Source organism: Artibeus jamaicensis, unplaced genomic scaffold (genome assembly GCF_021234435.1).
Source record: "Artibeus jamaicensis isolate MK-2021 breed Jamaican fruit bat unplaced genomic scaffold, CSHL_Jam_final scaffold_1689, whole genome shotgun sequence".
Classification (NCBI taxonomy): domain Eukaryota; kingdom Metazoa; phylum Chordata; class Mammalia; order Chiroptera; family Phyllostomidae; genus Artibeus; species Artibeus jamaicensis.
Genome location: NW_026522029.1, coordinates 5173642 through 5191617, shown reverse-complemented (window position 1 = coordinate 5191617; position 17976 = coordinate 5173642). Strand labels below are relative to the sequence as shown.

At 39.8% G+C, this 17976-nt stretch overlaps 1 protein-coding gene across 1 annotated transcript in view; it reads right to left on the bottom strand.

Moving 5' to 3' along the window:
• Positions 1-17976, bottom strand: part of RSBN1 (round spermatid basic protein 1) — a 39007-nt gene that overhangs the window by 13150 nt on the left and 7881 nt on the right. The window contains exon 2 of the mRNA XM_037152416.2: positions 13406-14079. Within this exon, the coding sequence (XP_037008311.2) occupies positions 13406-14079 (674 nt within the window). The remainder of the gene's footprint in view (positions 1-13405; positions 14080-17976) is intronic.

Below are 17976 nucleotides of genomic sequence, written 5' to 3'. Positions count from 1 at the left end.
GAGCATGTATCACCAGAAATTCAACAGGCACCGACTGTGAGACACCGACGCCCATCAAGCAAACTGCGGATCACCCCCCACGTGTCTGATCTGCCGCCCTTGTTTTCAGTGACAGCGCTTCCTGGGCCTGCTGCTGGGCTGGGCTCCTGGCTGGGCTGGGCTCCTGCTGGACAGCTGAATGTGGCCTGGGGCTAGGTTCCGGCCAATGATGAGATGTTGGGGTAAGTTACACATGCAATTTCCAGAGTATGTCTTAAGTAAGCAGCCTGCTCTCCACTTCTTCTTTTCAGGGCCAGGTTCAACTGTGCGTATGACAACACCAAAGGGAATGGCAAAACCTAAAGACAGAAGGAAAGCAGAATCCGGATGGCCTCACAGAAGACCTGTGGGCTTCGTGCTCCGGAAACTTTTACTGTGTTCTAGCCACGTCTGAGATAACCTCTGGGCTGCGGTGGGTTAGCCCCTAGCTTGTGTACTGTGTACTTAAGGGCAATGCTCTGGGTCGCCCAGGCACATCCGGATTATCTCCGTGCTCTGGGCTACAGAAGTTCTCTAACTAGAGCACATCCCAAAGAGAGCAATCAAGATGATGGTGACTTGAAAACCATACAAACTGGAGTAAAATTAAAAGTAATTCAAAAGTATTTAACTTGAAAAGACTAAAGAGAGGACACAACAGTTTTCAAATACTTGGACGTTTATCACAGAGGAGTAGAATTACACACATTTAAATACAGAAGAGAAACTACAGGAAAGCCTTAATCACTTGGTTTGCTTCTGGTTTTGTGAGGGTTTTTTTAGATGTTAGTTAGTTAGTTAGTTAGTTAGTTAGTTAGTTAGTTAGTTAGTTATTTTTAGGGAGAGAAACATCAATGTGTGGCTGCCTCTCTCATGTCCCCTTCTGAGGACCTGGCCTGCAACCCAGGCAAGTGCCCTGACAGGGAATCAAACAGGCGATCCTTTGGTTCGTAGGCTTGCACTCAATACACTAAGCCATACCAGCCAGGGCAAGTTTTTTTGTTTTTGTTTTTGTTTTTAAATCCTCACCTGAGGACATGCTTACTGACTTCACAGAGAGGGAGAGAAACATCGATGTGAAAGGGAAACACTGATTAGTTGCTTCTCGGTACGTGCCCCGACAGGGAACCCAACCTGTGACCTTTCCAGTTTACAGGATGATGCTCCAACAAACTGAGCTACACCGGCCAGGACTTTATCATTATTTTAATAAAAGTTTACTGTCTATTATATGCCGGACACTGTCCTAAACACATATAGAGCAAACCAGACACATTCTTGGCTCCTGGAAACTTAGTCTAGTAGTGAAAGGCAGACACTAATCTAAACATTTCATTACAAGCGGTGACACGTCTTCAGAATGGAATGTGCAAGGTGCTATGGAAGAGAACACAGGACCCGGATCTACGATTGCAGGGCGTTCCTCAAAGCAACACTGAGCAAAAATCTGTAGAGCAAGTTTCAAGGACACTTCAAAATCCCTAGCTTCACCCATTCTAGGATGTAAAATGAAGAAAGCAAGAAAGATGAGCCTGAAGAAATGAGCTGCACACGAAGAACCTCGGGGCCCTGACCAGGTCCCTCTGTTGGGTGGAGCTGGCAAGCCCAACCCCCGTCAGGACACACACAGGAACAACAAATCGATCTCAGTATCAATCTCAATCTCTCTCTAACACTTCTTTTTTTTTTAATTGAAGAATTTCGGGAAATCACCAAAGGGTCTAAAGTTGTGGACGGAAAGTTATCAGATTTGCCTTTAGTTTTTAGGGGAGTGAAGCTTAGGGTTTTTGTTTTTGTTTCATTTTCTCAGAGGGGGCACTGAAGGAGAGGAGACCAATCAGAAGGCTTCTGACATATTCTAAATAAAATACAATGGACTAAGCTAATAGAGGTGATCCAATTTTTTAAAAATAAAGAAAAATAAAGATTAAAAAATACCCAGGAGATAAAATAGTCAGGACTCGGAGAGAAACTAGATGTGACAGAACAGAGAAAGGGACATCCAGGATGTCTGCCAGGTCCCAACTCTGCAACCAGGTGAGAACCCAGCCTTTGCACTGGAGGACCACCAGGTTTGGGGAGAGGCAGTATCTTCAGTTTTAGACAGGATGAACTTGAAGCTGTGGCAGGCCGAGTAATGTCTCCCCAAGATATGCAGGTACTAATCTCTGGAGCATGTTACCTTGTACGGCAGAAGTACTTTGCAGCTGTGACTACATTAAGGATTTGGAGATGTGGAGAGGACCCTAGATCACCCAGGTGGGCCCTCAATGCAATCACCGGAGTCCCCATAAGAAGGGGGTAGAGGAAGATCTGATTAGAGAGGAGAAGGCAATGTGAGGATGGAAGCAGGAAGGAAAAGATGGCCATCAGAAGCTAAAAAAGGCAAAACAAAAACACACCACCCTCCTTCAGGGCTTACAGAACAGCAAGAGACTAAGTCTGTGTTGTTTTGAGGCACTGTGTTTATGGTAGCCGGTTACAGCAGCAATAGGAACACAAGGTGCCCTTGAAACACCAAGTGGGTATGACAGGAAGGGAGCCGCGTCTGGAATCAGAAGTGGTCTAGACTGAGGATATAAATCCTAGTTAATTGAAACCTGTCTTCGAAGAGACTTGATGGGAGAAAAATACAAGGAGGGGTTCAAAAAGGAGGGGACTTGGGAAACTCCAATTTAGAAAATCACAAAAGGGGAAGAAAAACTGACAAAAAAGAATGCAAAGGAGTTGTCCAGTGGTCAGAGAGGTGAAGAAAGAAACTAAGAGAACACAGTACCGTCACAAATGCAAAGTGAGAGAACACTTCCAGAAGCGCTTGGTCGCAATGCCGCCGAGCCCCCGGGAAGAAGAGGAGGACAGAGTGCCCACTGGAGAGTGAACTAGGAGGGGGCACCAGACCAGTGCAGGCTGAGGGGAGACGAGGAAAGGGGCCGGCACATGCAGGCAAGGAAGCCTTTTGAGAAGTTTGCCGGGCAAAAGGAGGCAGCTGGTCATTCGAGGGAGATGAAGGACCCAGGGAGAATTTTTAAGATGAAAACGCTGAGCAACCCTCAACAGGCTGTATAAACAATGTTCCTCCCCGCAGGCGATGTGAGAAACTGTGCGTTAAGCAAACAGAACAGAAACAGACTCATAGACACAGAGAACAGACTGGTGGCTGTCAGCAAGGAGGGGAGTTGGGTGACTGGGTGAGAAGGGACTGAGAAGTGCAGGCTGACAGTTACCAGACTGACACGAGGATGTGCAGTACAACATGGGAACGTGGTCAGTAATACTGTACTACTATGAATGGTGCCAGGTGGGTGCTGGAAATACCGGGGGGAACACTCTGTAAAGTATGTATTGTCTAACCACCATACTATACGTGAAACTAACACAAAATAATGCTGAATGTAAACTGTAATTGAAAAAAATGAAGAATTTTAGAAAGGTTTTTTAAGGTATATATTGCCCCACAACTTCATTAATAGAAACTTCTGGATCTTTACTAATTTGTTAACTAAAAACTGGCATCTTACTAGTTTTAACTTCACTTTCTTAGGAATGAAGCTGGATATCTTTTCGGATAGGGGATTAAAAGGGCCATGTGTATTTCTTTTTCTGTGCACTCACAATGCTTATTTTCATACTGGGTTGTGAGTATCTCATATATTTCTAGAGCTCTATAGTTTAGGAAGGTTTAATTTTATGTCAGATATGACTTAGGACTTGTCAATAATTTTTAAAATTTGTCTTTTGACTTTGTTTCCAGTGGTTTTTATTTTGCTGTTTTGTATTTGTCATAATCATAAAAGACCCTACCCTTTGCAAAGTTATGAGAATTCTTCCACTTTTCCTCTATTACGTTTGTCTCCATTTTCTACATTTCAATCTCTGACCCCACTTGATATCACTGGATACCAAGATGTCACTCTACATCGGTACCCTGATGTCCAAAACACCATGTTCTCTCTGCCACCAACAATCTGAGAAGCCATCTTCTTTATGTATCGAACACCTGCATCTGTTTGGCTCTGTCTCCGGACTCCTCTGTCTCGGGAGGTGCCGGAGACCCAGGTGTGGCAGCCCCTGGTGTCTTTTCGGAACCACGCAGCTTGGGCACAGGAGAACCATGGACCTCTATTTCTTTTCCTGAGATGTGGTACCCAGACTGGGCAGAGGGGGAAGGACGGACTGTGTGTTTGTGGGTATTCTAAAGGACCCTGGGGTCTCAATGAAGACATTAAATCTTACTCTTAAGTCTGCGTAACTCTTTAAATAAATAATCCCTTTCCTTTTCACCAATCTCTGAGAGATTGAGAGACGTCTTTTCCTGGCTTGTGGGCAAGGCTAACCTAGTACAGGGTGGGGGACCCCCAGAGCACAAGGGTGGATCCATTCAGTAATAGTGTATCGTTCACCCTCCCCCGCCCCCAAGGCTGTTCTATAACAGACGGACATGCATTTCCATATTGAAAAGGACTACTTGCCCATCAGAATGAGTATAAAAAGGCCCACACCAATGAGCCTTAAGAAAATCATGGGAATCTGGGTGGCCTTCAACTGCACTGATGTTTTATTTCTTGGACCAAGCAGCAAGAACATAGGTATTTGTCATTATTCTTCATTCCACTTTGTATGTATGAAATATTTTATAATAAATATAAAAACAATAAGGAAAGACACATCTCAAGGCATACTAACCTCAGTTTCTGAAACTGTGCAGCAGAGGCTTCGTAAGCCCCCACAGAGAATGAAACAAAGCACAGATTAAAGCATCAGGACTCACGGCAACACTGGGTTTCCCCACAGCAACGTGAGAAGCTCGGAGAAAGACACTGGAGTACGGCCTTTACGTATCTGGAGAGAAAAATCTTCAAACTAGATTTCCTAATGTACCTGCCTAAAGCACCAATCAAGTGTAACTGCAGAAAGACCTTTAGACATATGAAGTCTCATCTGAGTCACTGAATGTGGGCAACAGAATAGTCGTGGAGAAAAGGCAAACACAAATCCCAGGATATAAGGGATACACACAGGGCATGTAACCAAGAATAGACCTCTACATATGGTCTCGCTGCAAGATGAGGTTACAAAACAGTAAGCAACCTAAATGTCTAATAGGAGAATAAATAAATCGTGACATAGTCATGCAACAAAATACCAAATACAGTAGTTAAAATGAATGAACCAACTAGAGTTACATGTATCAACATAACTCTCAAAAGCAATGTTGAACCAAAGCAACCTGCAAAATGATACACGCAACATATTACTCAGAAAAGTACTAAATCACACAAAATACAAAGATTATTTCTCTGTTCACACATGCACAGCAAAATATTAGAAGATGCACTGAAATGATAAACCACAGTCAGAGTAAGAATTTACTTCTGGGGAGAAAGAAAAAGCTTATTCTTCTTTCTAAAATAAGGAAAAATATAAAGCAGGAATTCACTTAATATAATTTGCACTTCACATGTAAAGGAGGGATTAGAGGGGTAGGGGAGGGTGAAGACCTTACGCTAATGGGCACAGAGTTTCTTCTGTCTTGACAAATGAAAACGTTCTAGAAATGGACATTGGTGACAGTTGTACAACACTGAATGTGCTGCATGACAGTGAATTAGAGACTTAAAATAGTTAAATAGTAAATGGTGTTATGTATATTTTGTAACAATTAAAAAAAAAAAAAACCCTAAACAAGGCAAGGGATGAAATCCAGAACACAGAAGGATTAACTTTCCAGGAGGACCTGGGACACCTTCTTTATTGTACCAGGAGGGAACGCAGAAAAGATGTCTACAAAGTTTGAACAGTCATCAAGAAGGGCAGGAAAGCAAGCTGACCAAAGAAAAGAACTAAACTCCCCAGACGATGTTGAGGGCCCACTGAAAGCCTTATGAAACCTTATAGAGACAAGCTCCTGAAAAATAATGCAAAACTGATGTTTAAAAACATTTGCACTGGGTAGAGTTTAGACAGGATTATCTCTAAGAGCCCTAGATTTACAATGCTATGAAATTCTAAGAAAATGATATCTACAGGTCAAATAAAGGAATCAGATGTAACAGCAGCAGATGGTATGCAGTTTTAAATTGGTGTTTCTTAAACCTGCCTGATCACAGGAATTGAATTACTTGGGTTATTTATCTCAGGCCTCACTCCAGACCTACTGAATCAGAATTTCCATGAGAGGAACCTAAGATTCTATTATGTGTTTGAAACTTAACAACCCCAGATTATTCTTAGGATCTGGCAAGTTTGACAAACTCTGTCCTGGAAACATCATTCAAGGGCAAAGAACAAATTGAGTTCTGCCACCTCCCAAAGCGTATGTCCAGGGGGCACAGTGAGAAGGAAGAAGCAAGTGTTAGGAGAACTGGAGGAAGGCAAGTAGGGACCAAAGCGCACTGCCATGGAAACAGCAGACATGAATGCCAACCAGGGAAAATTCACCGTCAGTGCCACCTGAAGGAGAAATGCGGAGGAGAGGGCTGTGACGTCAAGGGGGAAAATGCCTCTACGAAAATACCACCTAGCTTTGCATGCATCAAAAAAATGTACTATATTTATGATACTTATAAACTTGAAACAATTATATTTGAGTACTATTAACATTGCTCTCTGTCAATATCTACACAGCCCTTTAGACTAGAAACTCAACTTTAAAAAGTTATCTTGTACCAACTGCTGAGAGTTAAATAAGATCAACTATGCTCCCAAAACATAAAACTCTTAATAAGTCAGTTAAAAACTTAGAAGATAGCAGCTTTATTGATAATTGCCAAAACCTGGAAGCAACTAAAGATGTCCTCCAGTAAGTAAATGGGTCAACTGTGCTGCATCCGTACACTGGAGTATTATTTGGTGCTAAAAAGAAAAGAGCTATCAAGCCATGAAAAGATACGGAGGAACCTTAAAATGTGTATTATTAAGTGAAAGAAGCCAATCTGAAAAGGCTACATGCTACAGGGTGGGGCAAAAGCAGGTTTATAGTTGTTCGTATTGAAAAATGATACAATAATTAATAAATAAGAACACAAGAATAAACTGTGTTTTGCATACTCACGACTGTACACCTACTTTTGCCCACCCTGGACAAGATCCCAACTACGTGACGTTCTGGAAAAGGTGGAACTGTGGAGGCAGTAAAAAGATCAGTGTTTGGCAGGAGCCGGGGGAGAGAGGAAAGGGACAAAGAGGCAGAACGGAGGCTCTTTAGGGCACTGAGAACACTGTCTGCTGCCATGACAGATGCACTAAGTCAAACCCCACAGCGTGCGCAACACCCAGAGAGAATGCTGACGCAGACCCTGGACTTCAGGGGACGTGACGTGTCAGCAGGGGACCGTGATCGCAGTAAACGTACCACTCCGGGGACATGCGGACACCAGGGAAGGCTGTGCATAGGAGGGGCGAGGGGTATTGGAGAAAGCTCAGTGCCTGCTGCTCAATTTTGCTGTGAACCTACAACTGCTCTAAAAAAAGAATTATTGCCCTGGCCGGGTGCCTCATCTGGAGCACCGTCCTGTACACCAAAGGGCTGCAGGTTCGATTTCCTGTAAGGGCACATAGCCTTGGGTGAGGATTTTTAAAAATTATTAAAAACAAAACTTAGCACTCAGCTAGAAATACACTATGTGAAAAACCCTATGGGCGGGGGGGATAATTATCTCCCAGAACTCACGTTTCAAGGAGAAACCTATTTAAGCTGATTGTTTAAAAAACAGAGAGGAAAAAGCTACCCAGCAGCCTTTACCTAATCTTGTGACCTATGAATAATAGAAAGGCGTTTGCGGTTGAAAACGTACAGTGAAAAAGTGGTCTGAGTCCAAAGGAAGAGTAGATGGTATACTGAGAATGACAGAAAAAAGAACCAAAGCTATCGTTTCATGCTGTTTTATTTTATAAACCCAGAGTCTTAACATACTTTTTCTTTTATATAACACATTGATTCGTAGTTCCTTAAGAGTTTCTTTTAGTTACCACCAAACTATAAAGCACCCTACTAGTTCTGCTAGTACTACCAATTCGCTACAAAATGTTAACAATATTCATCAAACATGGTAAGCACCAAATAAGCCCATGTTAGGCCTTGCCACAATGCACAATAAATGAAGAAATAACACGTGTGGATTTTCTCTGGAACAGGAGGTATTACCATGTTGTAATAATAAAAGTAACATTTGTAAGAACTTCTCAATAAAGTTAAAAAGGCACGATCCTTGGTAAAAAGACTTCACTATTTTATACACACACACACACACAGAAACTTTTAAAAAACCCACAACTTAAAATACACGCACTTTCCAGGTGAAGAGAAAAAGGCCTATTATAGCAGATTCTCTCTTTAACCATCTTTTCCACACACACCTTTCAACAGACTTAGGGGCTGGGCTCTCAGGTGAAAGCAGTCCCAGACAGTGACACTTAAAACCACTCCCCACTTAACTCCACTGTATTTTCAGTGTTTTTTGTTGCTTGTTTACAGTTCACACACAGAATTTAAGACCTAGAGCCTTGCTGGTTTGTGGACCAGCAGCATCAGCAGCATCTGGGAGCTTTACAGAAAAATACAGACTATGAAGCTCCAACAGAGACATACAAAGTCACAATCTGCATTTTATATGCAGGTTAAAATTTGCTAAAACCTCGCCTATAGGATTCAACACCACTTAAAGACAGGAAAAAACAATTCCTCTTGGAAGAACTGCCATTCTTTAACCTTGGAAAAGGTCACAGGCAAAATGTAACCTTCCTCCTCTGTAAGACAAAGGCCTGGAAATGGTCCCCCCTACTCCAAAATCCTGTTAGTCTATAAGATGACTAGAAGAATATCTGAATTTTTAATCAGTTTACCAGCTGCCATTAAGTTTTTTATAAGGAGGGTAAGGAGGGGAGCCAAATATTGCATACTTATTGTAGAACATTTTAAAGTTTAAATCCATTAAAAAAGTTTTGGCCCTGGCCAGTGTGGCTCAGTCGGTTGTAGCATCATCCTGTAAACTGAAAGGTCGTAGGTCTGATTCTCCATCAGGGCACATTCTAGGTTGGAGGTTTGGTCCCAGACTGGGGCACATACAAGAGGCAACTGATGGCAACGATGTGTTTCTCACACCAATGTTTCTCTCCCTCTCCCTCCCTCCCTCCCCCTCCCTCTAAAGTCAACAAGCACGGGGGAAAAAAGTGTTTTAGCACCAACAATTGCACGATATAATACCCAAGCAAAAAAAAAAAAATCAAATTATATTTATTCCTAAAACTATATATATATTTATATATTTTAGGGAAAATACATTTCCAAGTGAACATTAATTTTTCCCTATCAAATGACCAAAAGATTCTACAGACACTTAAATGGTTTGGTCAAAATTGCTATTTGGACAATGACTATTTAAAACCAATTGGACCTGAATAATCCTACACAATTATAAAAATAACATACAGTAGTCCTTTAGAGTAAAAACTCAAACTTTGCCAAGTTATCCTTGCTTCAACTGCTGAGAGTTAAGCCATCAAGTGTGAGGACCAGCCTGGGGCTTCCATTAAGGTTTAGCAGGAACTTACCTCCTTTGGTGTTAGAATATTTAAGTTTTATAGAATACGCAAAGAAAAAATCACCTATATGTGCATCCTAGCTTTGCAACTATAATAGTTTAAAAATATAAAAATAACAGAAGCCAGATGTTTTCCTGCACAAAACAAATTACATTTTACTTCTCCCAGCTAACAGAGATGAGTTCTAAAGTAGTGTTTCTATATCCTAACGTGCATATGAATTACCTGGGGATCCTGTCAAAATGCAGATTACAATTGAGAAGATTTCATTAGGGGTCTGGGAGTATGCATTTGTAGCAAGCTCCCAGTTGACGCCCAATTCGTACACAGAGCACATTTAAGTAGCAAGCTTCCAAGAAAGAAAGCGTACTTTACAATACTAAGATGATCACGGTTTGCAAAGCACTGCTCTTGATGATGTTTCCAATTCAATTCCCAGTGAGCAACATAGCATTGTACCCATCCTCACCTTACTCGATCCCTCATACGGATATAATACTTAATCACGCCATCTTTTATAAAAGTTAGAAAACTTGCTTCCGAAACTTCCTCTACCTTTCTTTTTGATCTCTTCCCTTGTTCCTCATACTGACACGTGGGTGCAAGGCAGGATTCCATTCTCTGCTTTCTCTCTTTTCCATTCTAATGCTGTAGCCAGGATCACAAATATGCTAATAATTCAACTTCTGCATCTCCAGCCAAGCCATGTCTCCCCATCTTAGATCCATGTTTAATTGCCTAACAGACGTGGCTAACCACAGTCTTCACAGGTACCCCCGAACACAAAATATCCAAACACAACTCAACAGCTTCCACCCCAAAACCAGCTTTTGCACCCCTGAACTGACTCTGTGATCAGCAGCACCACCAGCCCATTGTCCAAATCACCCCCACCCTTCTTTCTCCCTCACCAAGTGCAAATAATCCCGTCTTCTAGTTGTTTCTCAAATTTCATTCCTTCCTCTCTAGCATCAATATCAGTTTGGACATGAATCATTTCTGTCTGGTTACCATAGTAACCTAACCAGTCTTCTTGCTTCAAATCTCATTTTCCTCCTCAGGCCCATCCTCCACACTACTGTGTAATCTTTGCAAACTATAACTTGATAACAAGGCCCTATTAAAATTCACCAACAATTCCCCATAACCTTTAAGCAAAAGTACTAATTTTTCCTTTTAAGCACAGCATATAAAGCTCTTTACAATCTTAATTTTATCCACTTCTCTGGTCTCAACCCTCACTACTCCTTAAGTAGGCTTGTATCCTTACCATATCAAGCTATCTGCAGCTTCCCGAAATGCCACGTTCTTGAACGTCTGTGTGTGTGCACAGGCTATTCTTTTAATGCCCTTATTAAGCTAAGTACTAATCTTCCCAGACTCTATTCAAGCACCACATGCTTTGAAATGCCTTTTCGAATGACGTTGAGTGTGAGGTAGGTGACACCACACACCGTGTCCCCACTCACAGCTGTTTTCCCTGTGTGTACTCGATGCTACTGCTTGTCAGACTGTGTTGTAACCGCTGGTCCACTCATCTCCTCCACGAGACCCAGAGCATCAGTTAGTCCTTGTGAGAACAGAATGTGCCATACGTGGTGGGTTCTCAGTAAGTGTTTGCTGAACGATCTTGAAATACACTCATGAATAATTATTATGATTACATAATTAAATTATAACTTCCAATAACTGTCTCTAAGGTAATTAAAAACTTACTTCCATTTATTTTTGACTTAACAGAACTTCAAAGCTACAGGAGCTTGGGTAACAATCTTCAGTTTCTTTGATGGAAAACAGATAAAATTGTTTACCTACCACATGGGTTGTGTTTAAAATATTCAGATATGAATGTGAAAGCATTTTGATAAACCACAAAGTACTAAATAAATGCAAACTATTGTGTTAGCTTCCATCCCAGTGTGTGCCAAAGTCTCATGGGCTATACCAACCTCCTCTTCCAAACCCACCTCACACTTCTCCCCAATGACTCAAAATTCAGAAATAAAATTAAGTGCCAAGATCACTATGGCACGAGACTTATTCAACAGTCTTCAATATTCTCATGTGGCCGAAGTGTTTAATGATATCTAACTTAAAACTCATCTGATATGATCTTAAAGAGTGGTTATTTTGTAAGTATCGAAGTAAATCTCAAGGTAAGTTGTTGGTACAGTCAGTGAAATTTCAGCTCCATTTTTAAAAATTAACTAGAGGACAAAAATCAGCAGGGAATTATTTAGAGATATTGGATTTAAATATGTTCACTTGATCTTAGTTGAAAGGCCAGAAAGAGATACCTAAATATCTTGATCCACTATAGGCTAATATTCATGTTGAAAAGTCACCTTCACAAAATCAACACTTTTTCCCCCAAAGTTTCTGGCGTATTTCTCAGATATGCCTGCTGGTCTAACAACCAATCAGAAAAGAAGACGTGCTGCATCTTTCTAAACCAAAAAAGTGACAGAGCATGTCAATTCTGCTCTCAGCAATATCTTTCTTTGTTCAAGAGGGACTTACAGGGACTATGGACTATTTTCAGTTCCTTCTGCAATATTGATAAAAATAGGATTCCTTAACCTTCAAGGGGCAAAACTCCTTTAAAAAAAAAAGGAAAAAGAAAAAAACAAAATCTACTACAAAAGTCAGCACTTCGGTACCTGATTGTGGTAACAAGGCCAAAATCCAAGACGAAGCCCTTTATTGCACATCGTGTTCCAACGCCTTGGGCAGCCCCATCTTGCGACCTCTCCAGACTGGCTGCTCCTGCTCTCTCTACTGCAGAGAGAACTTCGATTAGAGAAATTCTGAAGCTCATAAATCTAAACTGGATACTCCCCTCACTGGAGGCAAGAATGGTAAGAATTACTAAAAAGATTTAAGTTAGAGGAGGTTTCTAATGGAAGTGGCTTGAAACCACTATAACGCAGACAGCTGAGAGTCTTATGACGCAACAGTCTATTGACTTTAAAAAAAAAATCTTAAGGAAAAGAATGGCAGCAAAGTATTACATAACCTGAAAAAACAGGTTATGTAATCAATCATAGGCCTCTACAGAGTACAACGTTTTCCACTAAACTTGTGTAGAATTTATACTGATCACACAAACTTACAGCTGGCCATTCATGTTTATAATCCTTATGACAAAAACAAGCAAGAAAAAAAAACTAGGACATATTATCAACTTCATTTTATGCCCTAAAATAACTTCACTGAAAGAAAAACGTCCGGTTAAAGACCACTGGCTAGGAAGGAGAGGTTTCCCTGCTGACTTCAGCCGAGCTGCCCAAGCAAGGCTTCGGAAAACGTCCTTGCCTGCGACAGTGCGCAGGCCAGGAGCAGCGGCTACAGCGGTCTTCCTAGTGACGCTTCCAAGTCACGTAAAGGAGGTATGTTTCTGGGGTAGACTGCCAACAAGTTACTGGGGGGAAAAAACAGCAAAAACCTGGCAAACAAATAGGCCATTGCCCTCATGTGTTTTATCAAGACACAAAAGGTCAAGTTTACTGACGTTACCTTGAGGCTACCAGATCTAAATCACACCTTCCATACTAATGTTACCAGACCCGTGAAAGAATGGATTCATTTTCAAGCTGGTTTTCCATAAAGACCTATAATCATGTATAACATGTATAGAGCGTTTCTTAGACCAAGCAAGTAATAAGCCTCATCCCAATTCAGCAATCAAGGTTTTTCAGTTCGAGAAATAAGCAATTTGAACCACATTTACCAGAATGAACTGTTATCGAAAGTATGCTGGTATGTGCTATGCGACAGAATGAGGTTAGTACCGTTGAGATACCCCAACTGGACTTACTAAATAATTTTAACAATGATTTCACCTTACCTGAGTGTGAAAATTTGAAATGGTGGTTGTTTCGATATCTTTCTTGCCCAGAATTTCCATTTTCACTGGAGTGTTGGGGAAATTAAAAGCAAAATAGTCCAAGAAGTCTGGGAGATAAGCAGCCGCTCCATGCACTATTGCTAAAGCATAGTAAGCAGCATTTTTCTCATTTTCACTGAATGTCAAAGCAAGAAACTCCTCAGAAAATCTCTCCATCTCCATTGGAGACAAAAATGAGAGTTCATCCATGTAAGCATGAAGGACGAGCGCACCGCCGTTGGACTGGTGTTCCTCATGAATAAAGTTGCTAAATTTAGTACCTGTTTTTAAGAAATTTCTGCGAATAGAATGCTCCTGGTGAGTCATAAAAGGGGTTTGCACTCCCTGGGGCACCCGATACTCTTGCATGCCCAAGTTTAGTCGGCACAGCTGTTCATCTTTCAGATACCTGAAGGACTCCTTATTGACTCCCGGAGTGCTATTTACTTGCCCTTGGGTGAGGATTTCCTTACTGATGCGCGTCAGGCCAGCACAGACAGTCTGCACTTCCTTATTGTACATTTTAAGGCGTCTTCCTCGCATATCTTCTCGGTGTTTCTTTTTCTTTTTCTTCTTTATTTTCTTCAAGACAAAATCATCGGCTCTCTGGGTTTTACCATTTTCATCTGATGTTTCTGGCCACAATAATTAAAAAGAAGTTAGTTACTAGGTCCAGTGTCAACATACAAGCTTCTTAAGGTACTTGATCTCAAATTAAAACACCTACTGTCAGTTGCTATGCATTTCCCATTACATGTTTATAAAATGAATGAGGAAAAAAAGCTTAAAGTACAATAATATTCTGACCTGGAGATTATGCTAAAGAGTAGATAAGGCAAAGGTCAGATATAACTTAGTATGACCGGCAATCAAAAAACTCAAGGAAATATAGGAGCAATTGATTTCACAGATGCCATAAAGAATGATATATCTGTTCAGTAACCACTGTAAAGTCTACATTAAAGCTCATCATATCTTGCTCATCAGTCTACATGGTATTATAATACACACAGGTGAATCAAACAAAGGGAAATTGAGCTGTGAGACACCATTTTGCCTACCAAATTGGCCACAAAAAAAATTGGCATTCTCAGGTACTGTTGCTGCAGTATAAACTGGTATGACTTTCATGAAGGGCAATTTGGTACCCTCTAAAATAAATATGTACCAAAAGATTTGAAAATATTTGTCACTCTCAGACCCCAAAATTCCACTCCCAAGTAAAAATTACCTAAGGAAATACCTGAAGGTACATAAAAATAGCCATGACAGTTATTTAGGGAATTTCCTACATGTCTAATAATAGGATATTAATTAAACTCTGATACTTACATATGATAAAATACTACTCGACCACTAATAAAGTATATTACAGATGATAAGAACTGACAAATTACATGGTTACAAAATGCTTACATTGTTACTCCTGCAGAAAGCCTTCTCTTCCTAACTCTCCACCCATTTGGATTGCTATTCCTACTATGTGCTTCCTTATTACTATTACTCTCCATCACAGCTTAACTTAACTACATTCAGTGGTACTATTTATTAGATCTTCTACCTTTGCTCTAGACTGTAAGCAATCCAAAGTCATATATACATATGTGTATAGACAAATATATAGACATAGATATCTTACCTTTCTTTCCAGAGTATCTAACACACATATAATCTTATCCTATTTTTATAATATTAAACACTCATTCATTCAAACTTTTATTTAGTAACTACTATCTACCAAGGACACTTCTGGGCACTAGGAATACAGTATTAACTAAGACAGACATGATCCCTACTTCTCAGACTTTACGGTCTAGTTGTACAAGAAAGAGAAAGTTATCAGTAGGTTACTGAATGCTGGGGAAGCTCTCTTTGTGAGCTGACATTTACACTGAGTCCTAAATAATAAGACAAAACAAGCATCTTTTTGAGAGAGAAAATTATTCCAGGGAGAAGCAAAGTACCTAAAGAGGGGAAAAAAGTCTAACTTACCTATATATATTTTGTATATATACAACACAAAAAATTATCTGGAAAAATATATATCAAAGTATTATGGTAGTTACCTAGGCTAGTAAGATTATAAATGCCTAGCTTTCTTTTTCTCCTTATCTATATTTTCTAATTTACTATAAAAACAGCCCTGGCTGGTGTAGCTCGGTGGACTGAGCATGGGCCTGTGAAGCAAAGGACTGTGGTTCGATTCCCAGTCAAGGCACACGCCTGGGTTGCAGGCCAGTTCCCAGTGGGGGACACATGAGAGGCAACCATACATTGATATTTCTCTCCCTCTCTCCTTCCCTTCCCCTCTCTCTGAAAATAAATAAAATATTTTTAAAAAACATTATTTATAATTAAAACTTTTATTTTTAGCTTTGGCTGGTGTGGCTTAGTGGATTATACAGCACTTAATGGAGTGCTGGCCTGAGAACTAAAGGGTCGCCGGCTCGATTACTGGTCAGGGCACATGCCTGGGTTGTGGGCCAGGTCCCCTGTTGGGGGTGTGTGAGAGGCAACCACACACTGATGATTCTCTCCCTCCCTTCCCCTCTTTCTCAAAATAAATAAATACAATCTTTTTTTTAATTTTTATTTTTTAATTTTAAGGGGTTATCGTAGTTTGACAAACCCAAATTAGGGTGCATCTTTTATTTCCTAGTTGGCAAATATACCTAGCAAGATTTCTTTAGGATTAAATATCAGGTATAGTCCTGACCATCCTTCAAGCACAGTGAGGTATTAATTACATAGAATTTACTCACCCAACAATAGTATTTCTGGCACAATTCAATTAATTCAGGGCTAAAACAGGTACTAATCCTGTCTTAATCCCAACTAATCCTATTACTACACCTGGGAAGAACACATTCAATAAATTTTACAGTAAAAAAATGTACTTGGTATATAATATGTAAATACATGATAGTTGCAGTGCTCTATGCAAAATCATTCTGATCACCAGATATTACAGGTTATAAAGCCCCTCTAAAGAAAAAATTTAAAAGTGCAAATCAAAGACTTTAAAGTGTACAGATACCAAATATTTTCCATTCTGCTTAGTGCTTGCTTTTAAACAAAAAGGAAACCGCCTGCAAACATCGCTTGGAATTAAACTGAGATCACTGGCCAAAACATACATGTCGTCGGATCACTTACATTGTCAAGAGAAAAAGCAAACTTTTATTCTACATACAACTAAATCTTTGAGAATTCATTACAACACTTAGTCACAATCAATTTCTCACCAAATAAAATTAATCTAAATATTTTTCTCATACATCAAATCAATAATTCAGGCAATTCAGTCAAATAACTAAACGTTAATGCCATTAAACATAAAGGTTAATCCAATTTAAAAAAAATCATCTAATTATCCTCTGCTAAATATTTTAGCAATTTCACAGGAAAAGAAAAAGAAAATATCTCTGAATAGATTCTGTTACTTTAAGCTTCAGAGGAGGTAACTGGTACGCAGAAGATGAATTTGCAGAAGATGAATTGGAACCCAGAACTGCCACTGAAATGAACACCCAAGGAGCTGCCTCGATTGTAACACATTTCTGTGATTACTGCCAGCTTACCAATGATATTTCTAACATGGCCAAGTCTCTGTGGGTTTTATTCCAATACTCCTAAGAACCGTTCAATTAATCCAGCATGGTCCATCTCAAAAAAAAAGAGAAAAACCACCATATAAGGAAATGAAAAAGACCTTAAATTGATTGTAATCTCATACTTCAACATGATAAAAGTTTAAAACATGAAATACATTTTGATCTATCTACTCACTAACCCTGTTCTTCAAATTCTGATTCTTATCTAGGGCTGAGATATAGCAAGTTCACTTCTGTTCACAGAGAAATCTGAGACAAATTCTGTCACCCTAGCTAATGAATTTGTTTGAATAAACATGTATTATTTTTGAATTATTATGGTGGTAACTAATTGAGAATGGCATACATATACAAAGCTGTTAAAAGTTATTACACAAAGTTATACATCACTGCTTAATGAGAATATCGAGGCTATCTTGCCTTGAATTTAAAAACTTTATTTAAAAGTCAATGTCTCTGCAATACAAATTATTCAAACCAGTATGTTGTACACCTTAAACTTAATGTTATTAAATATCAATCATACTCAATTTTTTAAAAAGTCACTGTCTAAAGAACAATTCCCTTCCAGTGGAGGGTGTTAGCATTCCAACATAGAAAGTATTCAGACCAACTACACTTGAATAACAATAAATTTAAAAATTAAAATGTCAATTTGGGGGGGGGACTGTGATAGAACTTTAAAAAAAGCTAAAATTTACTGACAAGAGTTCATTTACGGAAAAAAAGCCAAGCTACACTGCCTGTGATTTTGGAAAGCTTTCTTTCACACATCAAACTGTGAGATTAATTATAAAGAAAAGTATGTAATTCTACAGGAGAAGACACAAACATTCATCTAAGAGGCAAATTACTGGCTGTCCTTGAGTGCTGGCCTGTGAACTAATGAGTCACCAGTTCAATTCCCAGTCAGGGCAC